Source organism: Zophobas morio, unplaced genomic scaffold (assembly GCF_036711695.1).
Source record: "Zophobas morio isolate AGI-343-1 ecotype UQ-CSIRO unplaced genomic scaffold, CSIRO_AGI_Zmor_V1 ptg000026l, whole genome shotgun sequence".
In the NCBI taxonomy this organism is placed as follows: domain Eukaryota; kingdom Metazoa; phylum Arthropoda; class Insecta; order Coleoptera; family Tenebrionidae; genus Zophobas; species Zophobas morio.
The window spans coordinates 9975955-9993268 of record NW_026972131.1 but is presented as its reverse complement, the minus strand read 5'-3'; the positions used below and the strand labels follow the sequence as shown (position 1 = coordinate 9993268).

At 32.8% G+C, this 17314-nt stretch overlaps 2 protein-coding genes across 4 annotated transcripts; one reads left to right on the top strand and one right to left on the bottom strand.

Annotated features, from left to right (window-relative positions):
• The first annotated feature begins 3736 nt into the window (after positions 1–3736).
• Positions 3737–5473, top strand: LOC135136192 (protein CNPPD1). Of its 2 annotated transcripts, none has more exons than XM_064065362.1 (5): positions 3737–3912; positions 3994–4090; positions 4137–4342; positions 4392–4520; positions 4576–5473. In XM_064065362.1, the coding sequence occupies exons 1-5, from the start codon at positions 3880–3882 to the stop codon at positions 5374–5376; spliced, it is 1266 nt and encodes a 421-aa protein (XP_063921432.1). In that variant the 5' UTR covers positions 3737–3879; the 3' UTR covers positions 5377–5473. The 2 variants fall into 2 exon arrangements, with proteins under 2 accessions (XP_063921432.1, XP_063921431.1); XM_064065361.1 differs by having other exon boundaries at positions 3988–4090.
• Positions 5460–15184, bottom strand: LOC135136193 (probable cytosolic iron-sulfur protein assembly protein Ciao1). 2 transcript variants are annotated; one of them, XM_064065364.1, is made up of 4 exons: positions 15055–15184; positions 13519–13849; positions 13183–13472; positions 5460–5756 (listed from the first exon to the last, which is right to left on the bottom strand). In XM_064065364.1, exons 2-4 carry the CDS (start codon positions 13842–13844, stop codon positions 5488–5490), a joined length of 885 nt encoding a protein of 294 aa, XP_063921434.1. In that variant the 5' UTR covers positions 13845–13849; positions 15055–15184; the 3' UTR covers positions 5460–5487. The 2 variants fall into 2 exon arrangements, with proteins under 2 accessions (XP_063921434.1, XP_063921433.1); XM_064065363.1 differs by lacking the exons at positions 5460–5756; positions 13183–13472; positions 13519–13849 and adding exons at positions 13869–14474; positions 14528–14992.
• Positions 15185–17314: the final 2130 nt, after the last annotated feature.

Genomic DNA, 17314 nt, shown 5'->3' with positions numbered 1-17314 from the left:
AAATATAAACCCCGCCCACCCACCCCATCTCGATTGTGACGATTTTTTTATGCTTAGAAACCTGAAACACGTTTGAAATGGTAAATTTTTGTAAGGAAATATGGATTTTGCAGTTAGGCTCCACCCCTCGGATTACGATGAATAAAAAAATCACCAGAATTAAAATAGGGTGGGTGGGCGGGGCTTATATTTTGCCCTTTTTTTCTTAATATACATAGCCATCTTTTCACAACAAGAAACTTAAAACATGGTTAAAATGGTACATTTTTGTAAGGAAATTTAGATTTTGCCATTATGGCACAGATTCTAATTGCAAAATCGATATTTCCTTATAAAAATTTTCCATTTTAAACATCTTTTAAGTTTCATGTGAAAAGTTTACACATATTAAAACAAAAAAGAAAAATATAAACCCGCCCAACTACCCTGTCTCAATTGTGATGATTTTTTTATTCGCCGTGAACCAAGAGGGCGGAGCTTAACTGCAAAATACTTATTTTTACAAGAAATTAGAAACATGTTTTTGATTATCGTGTTGTTTAAAGAATACTATCTACTATAGAAAAAAAAGGCAAAATATTAACCCCACCCACCCACCCCATCCCGATTGTGATTTTGTGTTAAAACACGTTTAAAACGGTAAATTTTCATAAGGAAATATGGATCTTGCAATTAAGCCCCTCCCCTCCATCTGACAACGAATGAAAAATTCATCACAATTGAGAATTGCCATCGGGGCGGGTATGGGTGGGGCCTGATTTTTTACTTTATTTTTTTCTTAATATACAAAGTAATGGCAATAAGACACAACTCAAATTGTATTAGGAAATATCGATTCTGCAATTACGCTCCACCCCTCGGTCTGACAACCAATGAAGAATTCATCACGATTAATATTGAAACGGATGGGTGGGGCTTCTCTTTTGGTTTTCTTTTTCTTTTATAATTAATACATTTAGTTTTCTTTGTATACCTAACACGATTACTTAAGAACATATTTCATATGGTAGGTCCCGCCCCTCGGCTTACGACGAATAAAACAAATCATCAGAATTGAGATAGGGCGGGTGGGCGGGGCTTATATTTAGCCTGTTTTTCTGAATATGTGTAGTCATTTTTTCATAACAAGAAACTTAAAACGTATTTAAAATGGTAAATTCTTGTACACGAATATGGATTTTGCAATTAAGCCCCGCCCCTCACAACGATTTTTTTTTTCTCAATATACATAGCTATTTTTTCACAACAAGAAAATTAAAACAGGGTTAAAATGTACATTTTTGCAGGGTAATATGGATTTTTCAATTATGGAGTCTAAATTTCAAAATCTATATTTCCTTATACAAATTTTCCATTTTAAACATATTTTAAGTTTCATATTTTGAAAAGAAGTCTACACATATTAAAACAAAAAGGCAACATGTAAGCCCGCCCACCCACCCAGTCTCAATTGTAATGATTTTTTTTATTCGCCGTGAAGCAAGAGGGCAGGACTTAACTGCAAAAAACTTATTTCTTTACAAGAAACTAAAAACATGTGTTTGAATATCGTGTTGTTCAAACAATACTATGCGTATTAAGGAAAAAAGGGCAAAATTTTAACCCCGCCCACCCACCCCATCTCCATTGTGATGATTTTTTTTATTCATAGAAACTTAAAACATGTTTAAAATGGTAAATTTTTATAGGGAAATATGTATTTTTCAATTATAGGTTCCGCCCCTAAGTTTGACAACGAATGAAAACTTCATTACTACATATTTAGATCAGGGCAGATATGGGTGGGGCTTAATCTTTGGCTTTAATTTTTTTTTTTTTTTAATATACATAGTATTCTTTGAACAACGCAATACTCAAAAACATGTTTTTAATTTCTCGTATAGAAATAACGATTTTGCAGTTAAGCTCCGCCCCCTTGGCTCACGACGAATAAAAAACAATCATCACAATTAAAATAGGGCGGGTGGGCGGGCCACCATTTTGCCTTTTTTTCTTAATATGTGTAGACTTATTTCGACAACAAGAAACTTAAAACATGTCTAAAATAAAATGGTAAATTTTTGTAGTAATTAACTTAAATCCACCACACACACTTAGAACGTCTGGAATCTTTAGAATCTCTAAAATTTTCAGAATCCAACGAAATTTTTGTGTCTCTAGTATACATAGAATCTCTAGAATGTAAAATTTTTGGAATCTTTGGATTGTAAAAAATTTTGCAATTTTTAGATTGTCTACAATTTTTAGTAACTCTAAAATCTATAGAATCTTTAGAATTTTTAGAATACGTGTAGAATCTCTAAAATCTGTAGAATCCCTAGAATCTTTAAAATCTCTACAGTTGCTGAAACCGCTAGAATCTAAAACTTTTGAAATCTTTGGAATTTTTGCAATTTTTAGAGTATCCACAGAATCTCCAGAACCTCTAGAATCTCTAAAATCTCTAGAATTTCTAGAATGGCTGGAATCGGTGGACTCTAAAACTTGTACAATTTCTGTAAAATTTTTTGAGTTAAAAGAATCTTTGTAATCTCTGTAATCTTTAGAGAGTCTGGAAACTTCAGAATCTCTAAAATGTTCAGAATTTCTCTGGGATATGTAGAATCCCTACAATCTTTAAAATCTCTATAGTTACTGGAACCGCTAGATTCTAAAACTTTGGAAATTTTAGAATTTTTACAACTTTTAGTGTCCACAATCTTTAGTGTCCGTAAAATCTCCAAAAACTCTAGAATCTCTAGAATGGCTTGAATCCTTAGAATCTGAAACCTTTGGAATCTCTAGACACTGAATCTCTAGATCCTATAGAATCTCTAGAATCTTTAGAACTTGTAGAACTTTTAGGATCTATAGAATTGCTGGAACTGACAGACTCCAAAAAATTTGAAATGCTTGGAATTTTTAGAATCTAGAGAATTTTTGATATGTTTATATTCTGGATTCTGGATTTTAATTATATGCTCGTAGCTAGCTGGCACTTGGGCCTTCTCCAGGTCCATATCAAGGTGTCTTCCCACTCTTCTACTAGCATGTGTCTCCAGAACCTCTAGAATAGCTGGAATCAATAAACTTTAAAACTTGTACATTCTCTGGAATCTCCAGATCCTATGGAATCTCTAGAATGTTTAGATCTTCTGGAATCTTTAGAATATCCAAAATCTTCAGAATCTCTACTATTGCTGGAACCGGTAAACTCCAAAAATTTGGAAATCTTGGAATTTTTAGAATCTGCAGGATTTTGGCAAATGACATGCCCTCTAAAAACAGAGAGGGTGGGTGGGTGGGGCTAGTACCTGCTAAAATAAGACCAATTTTGGCAAATGAAATACCCTCTCCAAATAGGAATACCTGGAACCTCAAGATTGTTTTAAATTTTCAAAAAAAAAAAAAAAACGGGGTCTCAAAATTAACTCAAAACCAGGTCAGATCAGAATTTTCAAAAAATAGACCACCAAAGTCTCCCAAAATTGTTTTAAATCATTAACAAAAAAATCTCCATGGGCTGCCAAAATAATGCAAGAGTCTTCGCCTTTTTCCAGACACCCGGTACACATGGATTTATCTACGCACTGTTGTTATTCAAGCGATTGTTTCAAAGCTACCATCGACCTACATTTTTTTTAATACACAAAAATCCATAAAAGGTGACGTCCACTGGACAATAATTTTTAAAATACGGAACCGCCATTACAAAAAATGAGAGCGCCATCTCCCGGGCCACACTCCTACGACCACTGACGTTTGTGACATTGGAGACTGACATTTTCGTGACAAAAACCTGTGACAAAAACACGAGTCAACTAATTTGTGATAATATTCCAAAATTACCAATTCGCGAATTTTTGTTTGCATTAGTTTCGCCCCAAATCAGAGGGAGTCATGTCGAAAATACCAAAGAAGACTCGAGACAAGGCAAGTAGGCGAAACCTGACTCATCCAACCTAATAACCGCGACCTACGTTTCACTTTTTTTTCAAAAACTTGTAGTTACAGAAAAACGTGGATCACCAGCGGTACATTTCCCGAATCACCAAGACGCTGTATTATGGTAAATTCCCCCGACCAGATGGGCTAAGTCTACCAGTAACGGGTGGGTGTTTACATGTTTGTAACTGTGGTTAATAGCGACGTTGCAGAGTTAGCCGCTGAGCTGTTTTCTGAAGCCCAGCGGGGACGCTCTCTGGACAGACTTCACTGCGACGACGCTGCAAACATCTCCAGGAAGGCCTGCGTTTCGCCCTGCTCCCTAGTAATCGCCCTTTTGTATCTAGAACGACTGAAAAAAATATGCCCGGAATATCTGGAACGAACGGCCTCTTCCGACTTGTTTCTGGTGTCTCTGGTAAGTTTGAACAATAATTTAACAATTTATAAAACTGGTGTATTGATAGATGGTTTCGTGCAAATTTCTCTATGATGACGGCGAAGCCGACGAGGTTTTCATCGACGAGTGGGCTCTATCAGGTGGCACGACAGTCAAACAGTTAGTTCAATTGGAGAAAGACTTTCTGAAAGCTATTGTAATATTTAGTACTTTTCAACGAAAAATCCAATTTGATTTTTTTTGTGTCATAGGAATGGGAAGTTTTCGTCAGTGAGCTAACATTTTGGAAAAAGCTGCACGAAATAGAACAAACGTTAGCGCGCAAACAAGGCGCCTGTCGCGGTTTTTTCACCTACACGGAACTGGAAGCCCTTTTAACCGCAATCGAACTCCAAAGTCTAATTCAAACCGTCGTATCAATGTCGGCGCTTCTAATCGCGTCGTACATCGTCGCCGTCTTCGCTCTATTCGGCTCAGTCTTCATCGTGAGCCACATTCCCGGTACCTACTTACAACCAAAGTTTGATATTTGCGAAAACGACACACTCATCCCAGTTACGCTAAATTCTGAATGCGGCGACGTCGAAACTGACATTCCAGACAGAATCCAACCCAGTGAAACCCCCACAAAGAGCGAAATCCCGACTTTGAATGTAATCAAAACTAGTATTTTCCTGGCTTCCATTGAGAGTTTTTTGAAGCCGTTTTGCAACAAGAGCGAGAGTGTGGAGTCGCCGGTGAACGACGACAATGTTCAGAACGTGTCGTGGGATTGGTGGACCGCACCGACGTTGAAATGGTTGTCTGAAACGTCTGCACTAATCGAGCGGAAAGTGGAACTACCAACGTGGAACTTGTTGTATTTTCAATACCTATACGAAACTTACATTCAAGTCAAGTTTTTGGATCTGGAGGATCAGGTTCACAGAGCTACGAAAGTTCGAGCGCAGGATCGGCTGGAAAATTCATGGCACACGGAGTGGACGGATACGATAAGGAACGATTTTTACGACAGAGATGTCCACTATTATTTGGAGAATGTGAAATCGTAACGCTTTCTAGGACTGATTTACTAAATTCGGACTCAAATGGCCACGTCTTTGGATATTCACAAATTTGTATTGATTCAATAATAAACGAAAAAAGCAACGTCGATTTATTGATTAAACCGTCGTTAGAGGGTCTCTGTCAATTTCAGAAACGACTACGTTAACGTCGCTTGGAACCATTTCTTTGAGTTTTTTTTGGAAAATGGGTAAAAATCCCCGTTCGGAGTTACTGTGTTCGCACAAAATTACATTAATACCATTTTGAGTGGCTTCTAGGACTTCATGGTGCGACATTTCTCCAGTTAGGTACAAATCGGCTTCTACTCCACTCAAAACGGAGCTTCCTGAACCCGCACACAACGCCACTGAGGAGACAACAGAGTCTGAAAAGGTCACACTAGTAAGATTGACAGTGACGTCACGACCAATCAGATTGGTACAACCATTGTTTAAGTATATATAGTTGGACAACCTAATACAAATTTTTCGTCAACGCGCATTTCACTACAGTGAGTGAACTTATTAGGTTTATTTTACTCCACTTCAGATGGCGCCATCAAACAGTAGCAAAGGCAAACACCCTTCACTCTGCTCTTATACGAGGAGTTATCCATAAATCCGTAATTCACATTGTTCCGTAAGGAGTAATGTGTATAGACATATACATACAAAATATGAAAATATACTTGACATAAAAAATATGAAGCAACGCGTTGTAACGTGATACGAAAGAATTGTATTTAAATGAATTTGACGCCTATTTTTATTTGACTATATCTGAAGACTGACAGAAACTTTAAAAAGGGTTTTTAAACTGGTATAATAGTTTAGTTTTACAAGATTTCCTAAAATTTTGATTCGTGGTGTTACAAAAATATTAACACAAAATGAAAATATATATTCAAAGTAAATAATAGAATGACATAAACTTTCGGCGTTGACATTACAAATATTTACAAGACAGAAAAAAAAACGCATGTTTGTAATACCCGGTTGTTAAAGGCTGCTTTGAAGACTGTTTGTTTGTATGAAAAACAATTAATGAAATCCGACGTTTTGGTAGATTTTGTTCCAAAAATACGAAATAACTAATTGATTAAAATATTCTAAAGATTCTGAATATTTCGAAGGCTGATGAATCCGAAGAATCAGAAAACTTCTAGGTTCCGAAGATTCGGAAGAATATAAAGATTTCAAAGCTTTCAGAGTTTCTAGGAATTCGAAAGTTTCGAAAGATTCTAAAGATTCTGAAGATTCCAAAAAAAGTTGAAGATTTTGAAGGTTCCCAAGATTCAAAGATTATAAAGATTTTAGAGAATCCCGAAATTTCAAAAAATCCATATCTATTTCGAGGCTCCAGATATTCCAGAAATTCCAAAGATTCTAAAAATTCGAAAGATTCTGAAGATTCTCTGGAGATTCTGATTGAAGATTTTGACGTTAAATTTTCAGTTTTCTGATTTCTCAATTAATCTATTTTTGGTTTTCCCTCTTCTCAAAGTTCCGATTTTTCAGTTCTTCAATTCTTCAATTTTTCGACTTCGTTTTATTGGTTTTTCGATTTCTCAATTTTTGGATATTTCTTTCAGTTTTGATATTTTTCAATACTTCGATTCTTTGATTTTTCGACCTCTAGATTTTTCGATTTTTTATTTTTGGGTTTTAAGTTTTTCGTTTTTTCTACATTAAATTTTTCAATTTTTCGATTGTTTTATATTTCAATTTCTCAATTTTTCAACCTTTCCATATTTTAATTTTTAAATTTCTAGATTTTTCGGTTTCTCGATTTTTCAGTTCTTTAGTTCTTCAATTTTTCAATTATTCAGATTTTTGATTTTTCAATTTTTCGATTTTTTAAGTTTGCGATTTTTTGACTCTGCTTTTTTGACTTTTCTGTTTCTCAATTTTTTAATTTCCTAATTTTTGGATATTTCGTTTAATTTTGTGATTTTTCAGTTTTTCGATTTCTCAATTTTAACTTTTCAATTTTTAAATTATTAGTTTTTTCGATTTTTTGAGTTTTCAGTTTTTCTATATTTTAATTTTTCAATTTTCGAAATATTTAAATTTTCGATTGTCCAATTTTTTTTTATTTTTCGATTTTCCAATTGTTCGATGTTTTGATTTTTGAATTAATTCAATTTCTTAATTTTTTATGTTTCGATTTTTCAATTTTTCAATTTTTTAAATTGAATTGGATTTCTCGATTCTTCAATTTTGCGATATTTTAATTGTTCAATGTTTTAAATCCTAGATTTTTCGATTTCTCGATTTTTTGACTTCTCAGTTCTTCAGTATTTAAATTTTTCAATGAAAAAATGTTTACGTTAAATTTTCAGTTTTCTGATTTCTCAATTAATCTATTCCTTCAGAGAATCTAAAAATTCGAAAGTTTCTGAAGATTTTGAAGATTCCAAATATTCTGAAGATTCTGAGTATTTCAAGGCTGAAGATTCCAATAAAGTTGAAGACTTTGAAGGTTCCTAAGAGTTTAAACTTTACAAAGATTTCAGAGAATCCAAAAATTTGAAAAATTCCATATCTACTTATTTCAAGACTAAATATTAAAGAAATTCCAAAGATTCCGGTTATTTCAAGGCACTAAAGATTCCCGAGATTCTAAAAATTTGAAAGACTGAAGATTTTGGAGATTATGAAGATTCTGAATGAAGATGGTACATTCTGAAGATTTTGAACAAAAATATTGAAAATTCTGAATATTTTGAAAGTACTGAGTATTTCAAAGGATTTCAAAAAGTATATGTAAGAATGAAAATTATAAAGATTTCACCAGACACTCCAGAAATTAAAAAAAATCCGAATATTCCGAGTTCCTAGAGATTCCAGAAATTCCAAATTTCGAATATTCTAGAATTTCAGAGATTCTAAAGATTTAAATATTCTAAAGATTCTGAATATTTCGAAGGCTGATGAATTCAAAGAATTTGAAAACTTCTAGGTTCCGAAGATTCGGAAGAATATAAAGATTTCAAAGCTTTCAGAGTTTCTAGGAATTCGAAAGTTTCGAAAGATTCTAAAGATTCCAAAAAAAAGTTGAAGATTTTGAAGGTTCGCAAGATTCAAAGATTATAAAGATTTTAGAGAATCCCGAAATTTCAAAAAACCCATATCTATTTCGAGGCTCCAGATATTCCAGAAATTCCAAAGATTCCAGAGATTCTAAAAATTCGAAAGATTCTGAAGATTCTCTGGAGATTCTGAGTGAAGATTTTAGATTTTGAAAATTTTGAACGAAGATATTTAAAATTTCCAGTATTTGTAAGATTGAAAGTTATAAAGATCCCAAAAATTCCAGAGATTTCAGAAATTGCAAAAATTCGTGATATTCCTGAGTTCTATAGATTCTAAATATTCTGAATATTTCGAAAATTGTGGATTACAAAAAATCTGAAACCTTTGAAGTTCCAAAGATTCTAGAGGATATAAGGATTTCAAAGATTTCAGAGGCTGTAGCGATCTATTCCTTCAGTATTAAAACTGAACTCAATTTCTGGATTTTCCAATTTTTAATGTTCCGATTTTTCAATTTTTTAAATTGAATTGGATTTCTCGATTCTTCAATTTTGCGATATTTTAATTGTTCAATGTTTTAAATCCTAGATTTTTCGATTTCTCGATTTTTTGACTTCTCAGTTCTTCAGTATTTAAATTTTTCAATGAAAAAATTTTGACATTAAATTTTCAGTTTTCTGATTTCTCAATTAATCTATTTTTGATTTTCCCTCTTCTCAAAGTTTCGATTTTTCAGTTCTTCAATTCTTCAATTTTTCGACTTCGCTTTATTGGTTTTTCGATTTCTCAATTTTTGGATATTTCTTTCAGTTTTGATATTTTTCAATACTTCGATTCTTTGATTTTTCGACCTCTAGATTTTTCGATTTTTTATTTTTGTTTTTTCAGTTTTTCGTTTTTTATACATTAAATTTTTCAATTTGTAACTTTCCTTTTCGACTTACGACTCCTCAATTTCTCGATCCTTCGATTTTTCGATTTCTCGATGTCTCAGTTTTTGAATTTTTCGATGTTTCGATTTTTGGATTTCTCGGTTTCTCGATTTTTTTCTTTTGAGCTTCTCAATTTCTGGATTTTCCAATTTTTAATGTTCCGATTTTTCAATTTTTTAAATTGAATTGGATTTCTCGATTCTTCAATTTTGCGATATTTTAATTGTTCGATGTTTTAAATCTTAGATTTTTCGATTTCTCGATTTTTTGACTTCTCAGTTCTTCAGTATTTAAATTTTTCAATGAAACAATTTTGACGTTAAATTTTCAGTTTTCTGATTTCTCAATTAATCTATTCCTTCAGAGAATCTAAAAATTCGAAAGTTTCTGAAGATTTTGAAGATCCCAAATATTCTGAAGATTCTGAGTATTTCAAGGCTGAAGATTCCAATAAAGTTGAAGACTTTGAAGGTTCCTAAGAGTTTAAACTTTACAAAGATTTCAGAGATTCCAAAAATTTGAAAAATTCCATATCCACATATTTCAAGACTCTAAATATTAAAGAAATTCCAAAGATTCCGGTTATTTCAAGGCACTAAAGATTCCCGAGATTCTAAAAATTTGAAAGACTGAAGATTTAGGAGATTATGAAGATTCTGAATGAAGATGGTACATTCTGAAGATTTTGAACAAAGATACTGAAAATTCTGAATATTTTGAAAGTACTGAGTATTTCAAAGGATTTCAAAAAGTATTTGTAAGATTGAAAATTATAAAGATTTCACCAGACACTCCAGAAATTTAAAAAAATCCGAATATTCCGAGTTCCTAGAGATTCCAGAAATTCCAAATTTCGAATATTCTAGAATTTTAGAGATTCTAAAGATTTAAATATTCTAAAGATTCTGAATATTTCGAAGGCTGATGAATCCAAAGAATCTGAAAACTTCTAGGTTCCGAAGATTCGGAAGAATATAAAGATTTCAAAGCTTTCAGAGTTTCTAGGAATTCGAAAGTTTCGAAAGATTCTAAAGATTCTGAAGATTCCAAAAAAAAGTTGAAGATTTTCAAGGTTCCCAAGATTCAAAGATTATAAAGATTTTAGAGAATCCCGAAATTTCAAAAAATCCATATCTATTTCGAGGCTCCAGATATTCCAGAAATTCCAAAGATTCCAGAGATTCTAAAAATTCGAAAGATTCTGAAGAGTCTCTGGAGATTCTGAAGATTGTGAGTGAAGATTTTAGATTTTGAAAATTTTGAACGAAGATATTTAAAATTTCCAGTATTTGCAAGATTGAAAGTTATAAAGATCCCAAAAATTCCAGAGATTTCAGAAATTGCAAAAATTCGTGATATTCCGGAATTCTATAGATTCTAAATATTCTGAATATTTCGAAAATTGTGGATTACAAAAAATCTGAAACCTTTGAAGTTCCAAAGATTCTAGAGGATATAAGGATTTCAAAGATTTCAGAGGTTGTAGCGATCTATTCCTTCAGTATTAAAACTGAACTCAATTTCTGGATTTTCCAATTTTTAATGTTCCGATTTTTCAATTTTTCAATTTTTTAAATTGAATTGGATTTCTCGATTCTTCAATTTTGCGATATGTATTTTAATTGTTCAATGTTTTAAATCTTAGATTTTTCGATTTCTCGATTTTTTGACTTCTCAGTTCTTCAGTATTTAAATTTTTCAATGAAAAAATTTTGACGTTAAATTTTCAGTTTTCTGATTTCTCAATTAATCTATTTTTGATTTTCCCTCTTCTCAAAGTTTCGATTTTTCAGTTCTTCAATTCTTCAATTTTTCGACTTCGCTTTATTGGTTTTTCGATTTCTCAATTTTTGGATATTTCTCTCAGTTTTGATATTTTTCAATACTTCGATTCTTTGATTTTTCGACCTCTAGATTTTTCAATTTTTTATATTTGGGTTTTCAGTTTTTCGTTTTTTATACATTAAATTTTTCAATTTTTAACTTTCCTTTTCGACTTACGACTCCTCAATTTCTCGATCCTTCGATTTTTCGATTTCTCGATGTCTCAGTTTTTGAATTTTTCGATGTTTCGATTTTTGGATGTCTCGGTTTCTCGATTTTTTTCTTTTGGGCTTCTCAATTTCTGGATTTTCCAATTTTTAATGTTCCGATTTTTCAATTTTTTAAATTGAATTGGATTTCTCGATTCTTCAATTTTGCGATATTTTAATTGTTCGATGTTTTAAATCTTAGATTTTTCGATTTCTCGATTTTTTGACTTCTCAGTTCTCCAGTATTTAAATTTTTCAATGAAAAAATTTTGACGCTAAATTTTCAGTTTTCTGATTTCTCAATTAATCTATTTTTTGATTTTCCCTCTTCTCAAAGTTTCGATTTTTCAGTTCTTCAATTCTTCAATTTTTCGACTTCGCTTTATTGGATATTTCTTTCAGTTTTGATATTTTTCAATACTTCGATTCTTTGATTTTTCGACCTCTAGATTTTTCGATTTTTTATTTTTGGGTTTTCAGTTTTTCGTTTTTTATACATTAAATTGTTCAATTTTTAACTTTCCTTATAGACTTACAACTCCTCAATTTCTCGATCCTTCGATTTTTCGATTTCTCGATGTCTCAGTTTTTGAATTTTTCGATGTTTCGATTTTTGGATTTCTCGGTTTCTCAATTTTTTTCTTTCGAGCTTCTCAATTTCTGGATTTTCCAATTTTTAATGTTCCGATTTTTCAATTTTTCAATTTTTTAAATTGAATTGGATTTCTCGATTCTTCAATTTTGCGATATTTTAATTGTTTAATGTTTTAAATCTTAGATTTTTCGATTTCTCGATTTTTTGACTTCTCAGTTCTTCAGTATTTAAATTTTTCAATGAAAAAATTTTGACGTTAAATTTTCGGTTTTCTGATTTCTCAATTAATCTATTCCTTCAGAGAATCTAAAAATTCGAAAGTTTCTGAAGATTTTGAAGATCCCAAATATTCTGAAGATTCTGAGTATTTCAAGGCTGAAGATTCCAATAAAGTTGAAGACTTTGAAAGTTCCTAAGAGTTTAAAATTTACAAAGATTTCAGAGAATCCAAAAATTTGAAAAATTCCATATCTACTTATTTCAAGACTCTAAATATTAAAGAAATTCCAAAAATTCCGGTTATTTCAAGGCACTAAAGATTCCCGAGATTCTAAAAATTTGAAAGACTGAAGATTTTCGAGATTATGAAGATTCTGAATGAAGATGGTACCTTCTGAAGATTTTGAACAAAGATACTGAAAATTCTGAATATTTTGAAAGTACTGAGTATTTCAAAGGATTTCAAAAAGTATTTGTAAGATTGAAAATTATAAAGATTTCACCAGACACTCCAGAAATTTAAAAAAATCCGAATATTCCGAGTTCCTAGAGATTCCAGAAATTCCAAATTTCGAATATTCTAGAATTTTAGAGATTTTAAAGATTTAAATATTCTAAAGATTCTGAATATTTCGAAGGCTGCTGAATCCAAAGAATCTATAAACTTCTAGGTTCCGAAGATTCGGAAGAATATAAAGATTTCAAGGTTTCAGAGTTTCTAGGAATTCGAAAGTTTCGAAAGATTCTGAAGATTCCAAAAAAAAGTTGAAGATTTTGAAGGTTCCCAAGATTCAAAGATTATAAAGATTTTAGAGAATCCCGAAATTTCAAAAAATCCATATCTATTTCGAGGCTCTAGACATTCCAGTAGTATTATTTATCTATGGTGAAGCGAGTGAGATGTAAAATATATGTTCATTCTTTTCTACATGGGAAAGTGATTCTCCGTATAGGTTGTCCAACTATAATATACTTAAACAATGGTAGAACTAAGTACCCATGCCATTGCCTCGACCTAGCGCCAGCCTCAAATGTTTCATCCCGACGTGTGTCTTGACTTGATCCACCGCGGTTTGTACATTTATGGGCGTGTCCAAGACTACCAACCTCCCGGATCCTTGGCGCGGATTTTCAGCCGTCTCTTTGATTGGTTTGATCATTTTGAAGTTGAAAGCGCCAGCCAACCAATCATTGACGCCCCCCTCCACGCTATCCCATGACGTATGAGGCGAAAACACCGCAATTTCGTTTCTAATGCACTGAACAACAATGCGTTCCTTCCAAGTACTGAAAAAACTGATTAATTTCTAACTTATTCAAAGTCGGAACTTACGCATCAGACACCGTTTTCAAACCACGGAAAATATTAGGGTGGTAAGTTACAATAAAATTTGCGTTAAATTTCTTAGCTTCGTCCACGACGTCTTCAGTCAGGTCGTTGGTTAGTAGAATTGTCTTAACCTTGGTGGTTGTCATGGGGTCAACCAAAAGTCCGACGTTGTCCCAGCTTTCAGCCAAAGTTAGAGGGGCAAAGGATTGTAATGTTTTAACGATATCTTTGACCAGCATGCTTGCGACTTTCGGGCTAGAGTGTGTGTAGCTGTGTCGCACAAAGACTGGAATGCACTTATAGATACTCTGAAGACTAGGTATTAACATTTAATCTGTGAAAAAAAAAATCTATTATGACACTAATTTTTTAATCTAAGTTTACAAAACAAACAGTGATCATCAAAATTATAACTCTGTAAATTTCCACAATTTTATTTCGCCGTCGTCGCTCGCTGACGCTAAAATTTCGGGCAAACTTGGATTCCAAGACACACAGTTCACGTCTTGGGAGTGCGCCCTATCCACACACACAATCTGGCTGAAAGTGGGGGCGTTGTCGTCGCTGCAGTCGTCTTCTTTGAAAATACGGACAGTATCGTCGCCGCAGGCCGTCGCAATTAAATCAGTCGTGTGGCTCCAGCACACGTCGTAAATCGTCCTATTGTGGTACCCCGATATCGTACACACACACTTCCATGTCTCTTGGCCATCTATAACAGCCACTCCTTCGTTATTATCCTTCAAATATTGCTTCCAAATTTTTAGAGTGGTGTCGTCGCTGCAGGAAACAAGTCGCTGACCGTCTTTGTGCCAACTGACGCCCCAAACCGTCGATAGGTGACCCTCTAAAGTAGCCACACAAATCCAATCACTATCTGACGGGTCCTCTCTAAACAATTTAATCATGTTGTCGTACGAAGCGGACGCTAGAACGTCGTCACTGGGGTGCCACGCCACCTACAACACCCAACTCATCACCTAGTTAAACTATACTTCATTCCAGGATTTACCTTCTTCACGTCTTGTGTGTGCGCATTAAGCACTGCTGCACAATCATACTCATCTTCATCCGCGATCTCCCAAATCCACACCGACTTGTCCCTGCTACAAGTCGCCAGAAATTTACCGGATTTAGCCCAAGCGACACTTTTCACTTCGTTTTCGTGCCCCTCTAGCGTGGCGTTGCACTCAAACTCGCCCGATTTTTTATCCCAGATGCATATAGTCGTGTCAAAGCTAGCCGAAGCCAAGTAGTTGCCGCACGGGGACCACGCCACTTCCCGAATCGTGCGCTTGTGGCCATCGGTCAAGATAACTTTGTTAACCCACTTGGAGTTCTCTTGGCACCAAATCCTGATGGTCTTGTCTTCGCCGCAGGAGGCGAGCGTGTGACCTTTCGAGTGCCAGCTTACGTTCCAGACGCGACCTGTGTGCTTGGATAGGGTCTGCACTGTCTCCAGTTTTGCCATTTGGGTCTACCCAGAAACGGGGTTATCAATTTTGATGATCACTTGAGGGGGGTAAATGGGTAACTTACGTCGTGAAAGTGAAGATTGGGGTGGATTAATTGTGGTTGTTTGTTTGAGTATAACGTTTGAATTAAAAAGTGCAAGTTTGTGGTCGTTCTAACCTTAAAATGTCAGATGTCAATCATAGATTAATATAGATGCGACATGCAGGCTGATTTTGCAAAACCACTCTTATTGACATTGGCAAGCGCCAAATTTAAATAGTCGATGCAAATAAAAAAAACTTGTTTGATCTACAAACCGGAGCGCGCTCAGACCAATGTCGACTCTAAGCGTTCAGAAGCGATTTGGTTGGTTTGGACTATAATTTCCACTACTAAGTGAATATTTTTGGTACATATTTAGATAATTTTACATATTTTGTTTAACTAAGAATTGATTCTTTATTTGTGTTTTATACTAGCAAAACGTCTTAAACTAAGAATATTGTTTTCGGGAAAATGTTTTGGAAACACTGTGTTCTATTTTGTATGAATTTTTAAATGTTTTTAGTGACAATTTTTGTGGTTGTTTTCGATACACTGTATGATATTAACAGTGAGAAAAAAAAAAAAAATGGAAAATTAAAATCGAAAATTAGAAAAATCGAGAAATCTAATAATCGAAAAATCGAAACTTTAAAAAATCGTGAAACCGAAAAAATTGAGAAACCGAAATAGGCCAAAATTGAAATATCGAAAAGTTAAAAATTGAACAATTTATAAATCGAGAAATCAAAAAACTCAAAAATTCGAAAAATTGAAAAATTGAGAGATTGAAAAATCAAAAGAACGAGAAATCGAAAAGTGATGAAGTCGAAAAATCGAAAAATAGAGAAATCGACAAACAAAAAGTTAAAGGTTGAAAAATTGGAAAAGCGGAAAAATCAAAAAACGAAAAAATGGAAAACTGGAAAAACTGAGAAACCGAAATAAGTCAAAATAAAAAATTGAAAAACTGATAAATCGAAAACCTGAACAATCAAATCTCGATAAATCGGGAATGAAAAATTAACAAGTTGAAAAATTGAAAAACAGAACATCTAAAACCAGGAAGTCAAAAAGTCGAAAGATTTAGAAATATTGAAAAATTAAAATATCAAAAGATTGAAAAATCCAAAATTTTAAAATGCAAAAATTGAAAAATCGAAAAAGTAAAAAGGTAGACACATCGAAAAATCCAGAAGTCAAAAATAGGAAAGCCGAAGAATTGGAATATTGAAAAATCCTAAAACTGAAATGTCGAAAAATTAAAAAAGTGAAGTCGAAAAATAGAAACCTTAAAAATCGAAAAATCGAAAAATCAAAAAATTAAAGAATTGAAGAACAGGAAAATCGAAACACTCGAAGGTTAAGAAATGGGAAAATCAAAACATGGATTAATTAAAAATCGAAAAATTGGGAGTTTATAAAAGTCAAATTTGAAAAATTAAAAAATCGAAAATTTGACAAAATGACAATTGAAAAACAGACAATCTAAAACCGGGGCGTCGAAAAATCAAAAGATTAAGAAATCGAAACATTTGAAAAATTCGAAAACTTGAAAAATTGAAATATCGAAGAACTGAAATGAAAAATCGAGAAATCGAAAAACCCAAAATTTTAAAAATTAAAAAATCTAAAATTTAAAAATCGAAAAAGTAAAAAAGTCGACACATCGAAAAATCCAGGAGTCAAATATCGGAAAGTCGAAGAATCGAAATATTGAAAAATCCCAAAACTGAAACATCGAAAAACTGAAAAATGAAAGAAAAACTGAAAAATGGAAAACCCGAAAAATCTGAAAACTGAAATATTCCTTAAACTGAGAACCTAAAAAGTCGAAAAATTAAGCAATCGAAAAATCCAAAAAGTAGTGTTGAAAAATAGAAACCTTAGAAATCGAAAAATTTTAAAAATCAAAAACCTGAAAAATCAAGAAATCAAACAGGAAAATCGAAACACTCGAAGGTCAAGAAATGGTAACATCAAAACATCGATTAATTGAGAAAACGAAAAATTGAGTTTATAAAAGTCAAATTTGAAAAATTAAAAAATCGAAAATTTGACAAAATGACAATTGAAAAACAGATAATCTAAAACCGGGAAGTCGAAAAATCAAAAGATTAAGAAATCGAAACATTTGAAAAATTCGAAAACTTGAAAACTCGAAATATCGAAGAACTGAAATAAAAAATCGAGAAATCGAAAAATCTAAAACTTTAAAAATTAAAAAATCTAAAATTTAAAAATCGAAAAAGTAAAAAAGTCGACACATCGAAAAATCCAGGAGTCAAATATCGGAAAGTCG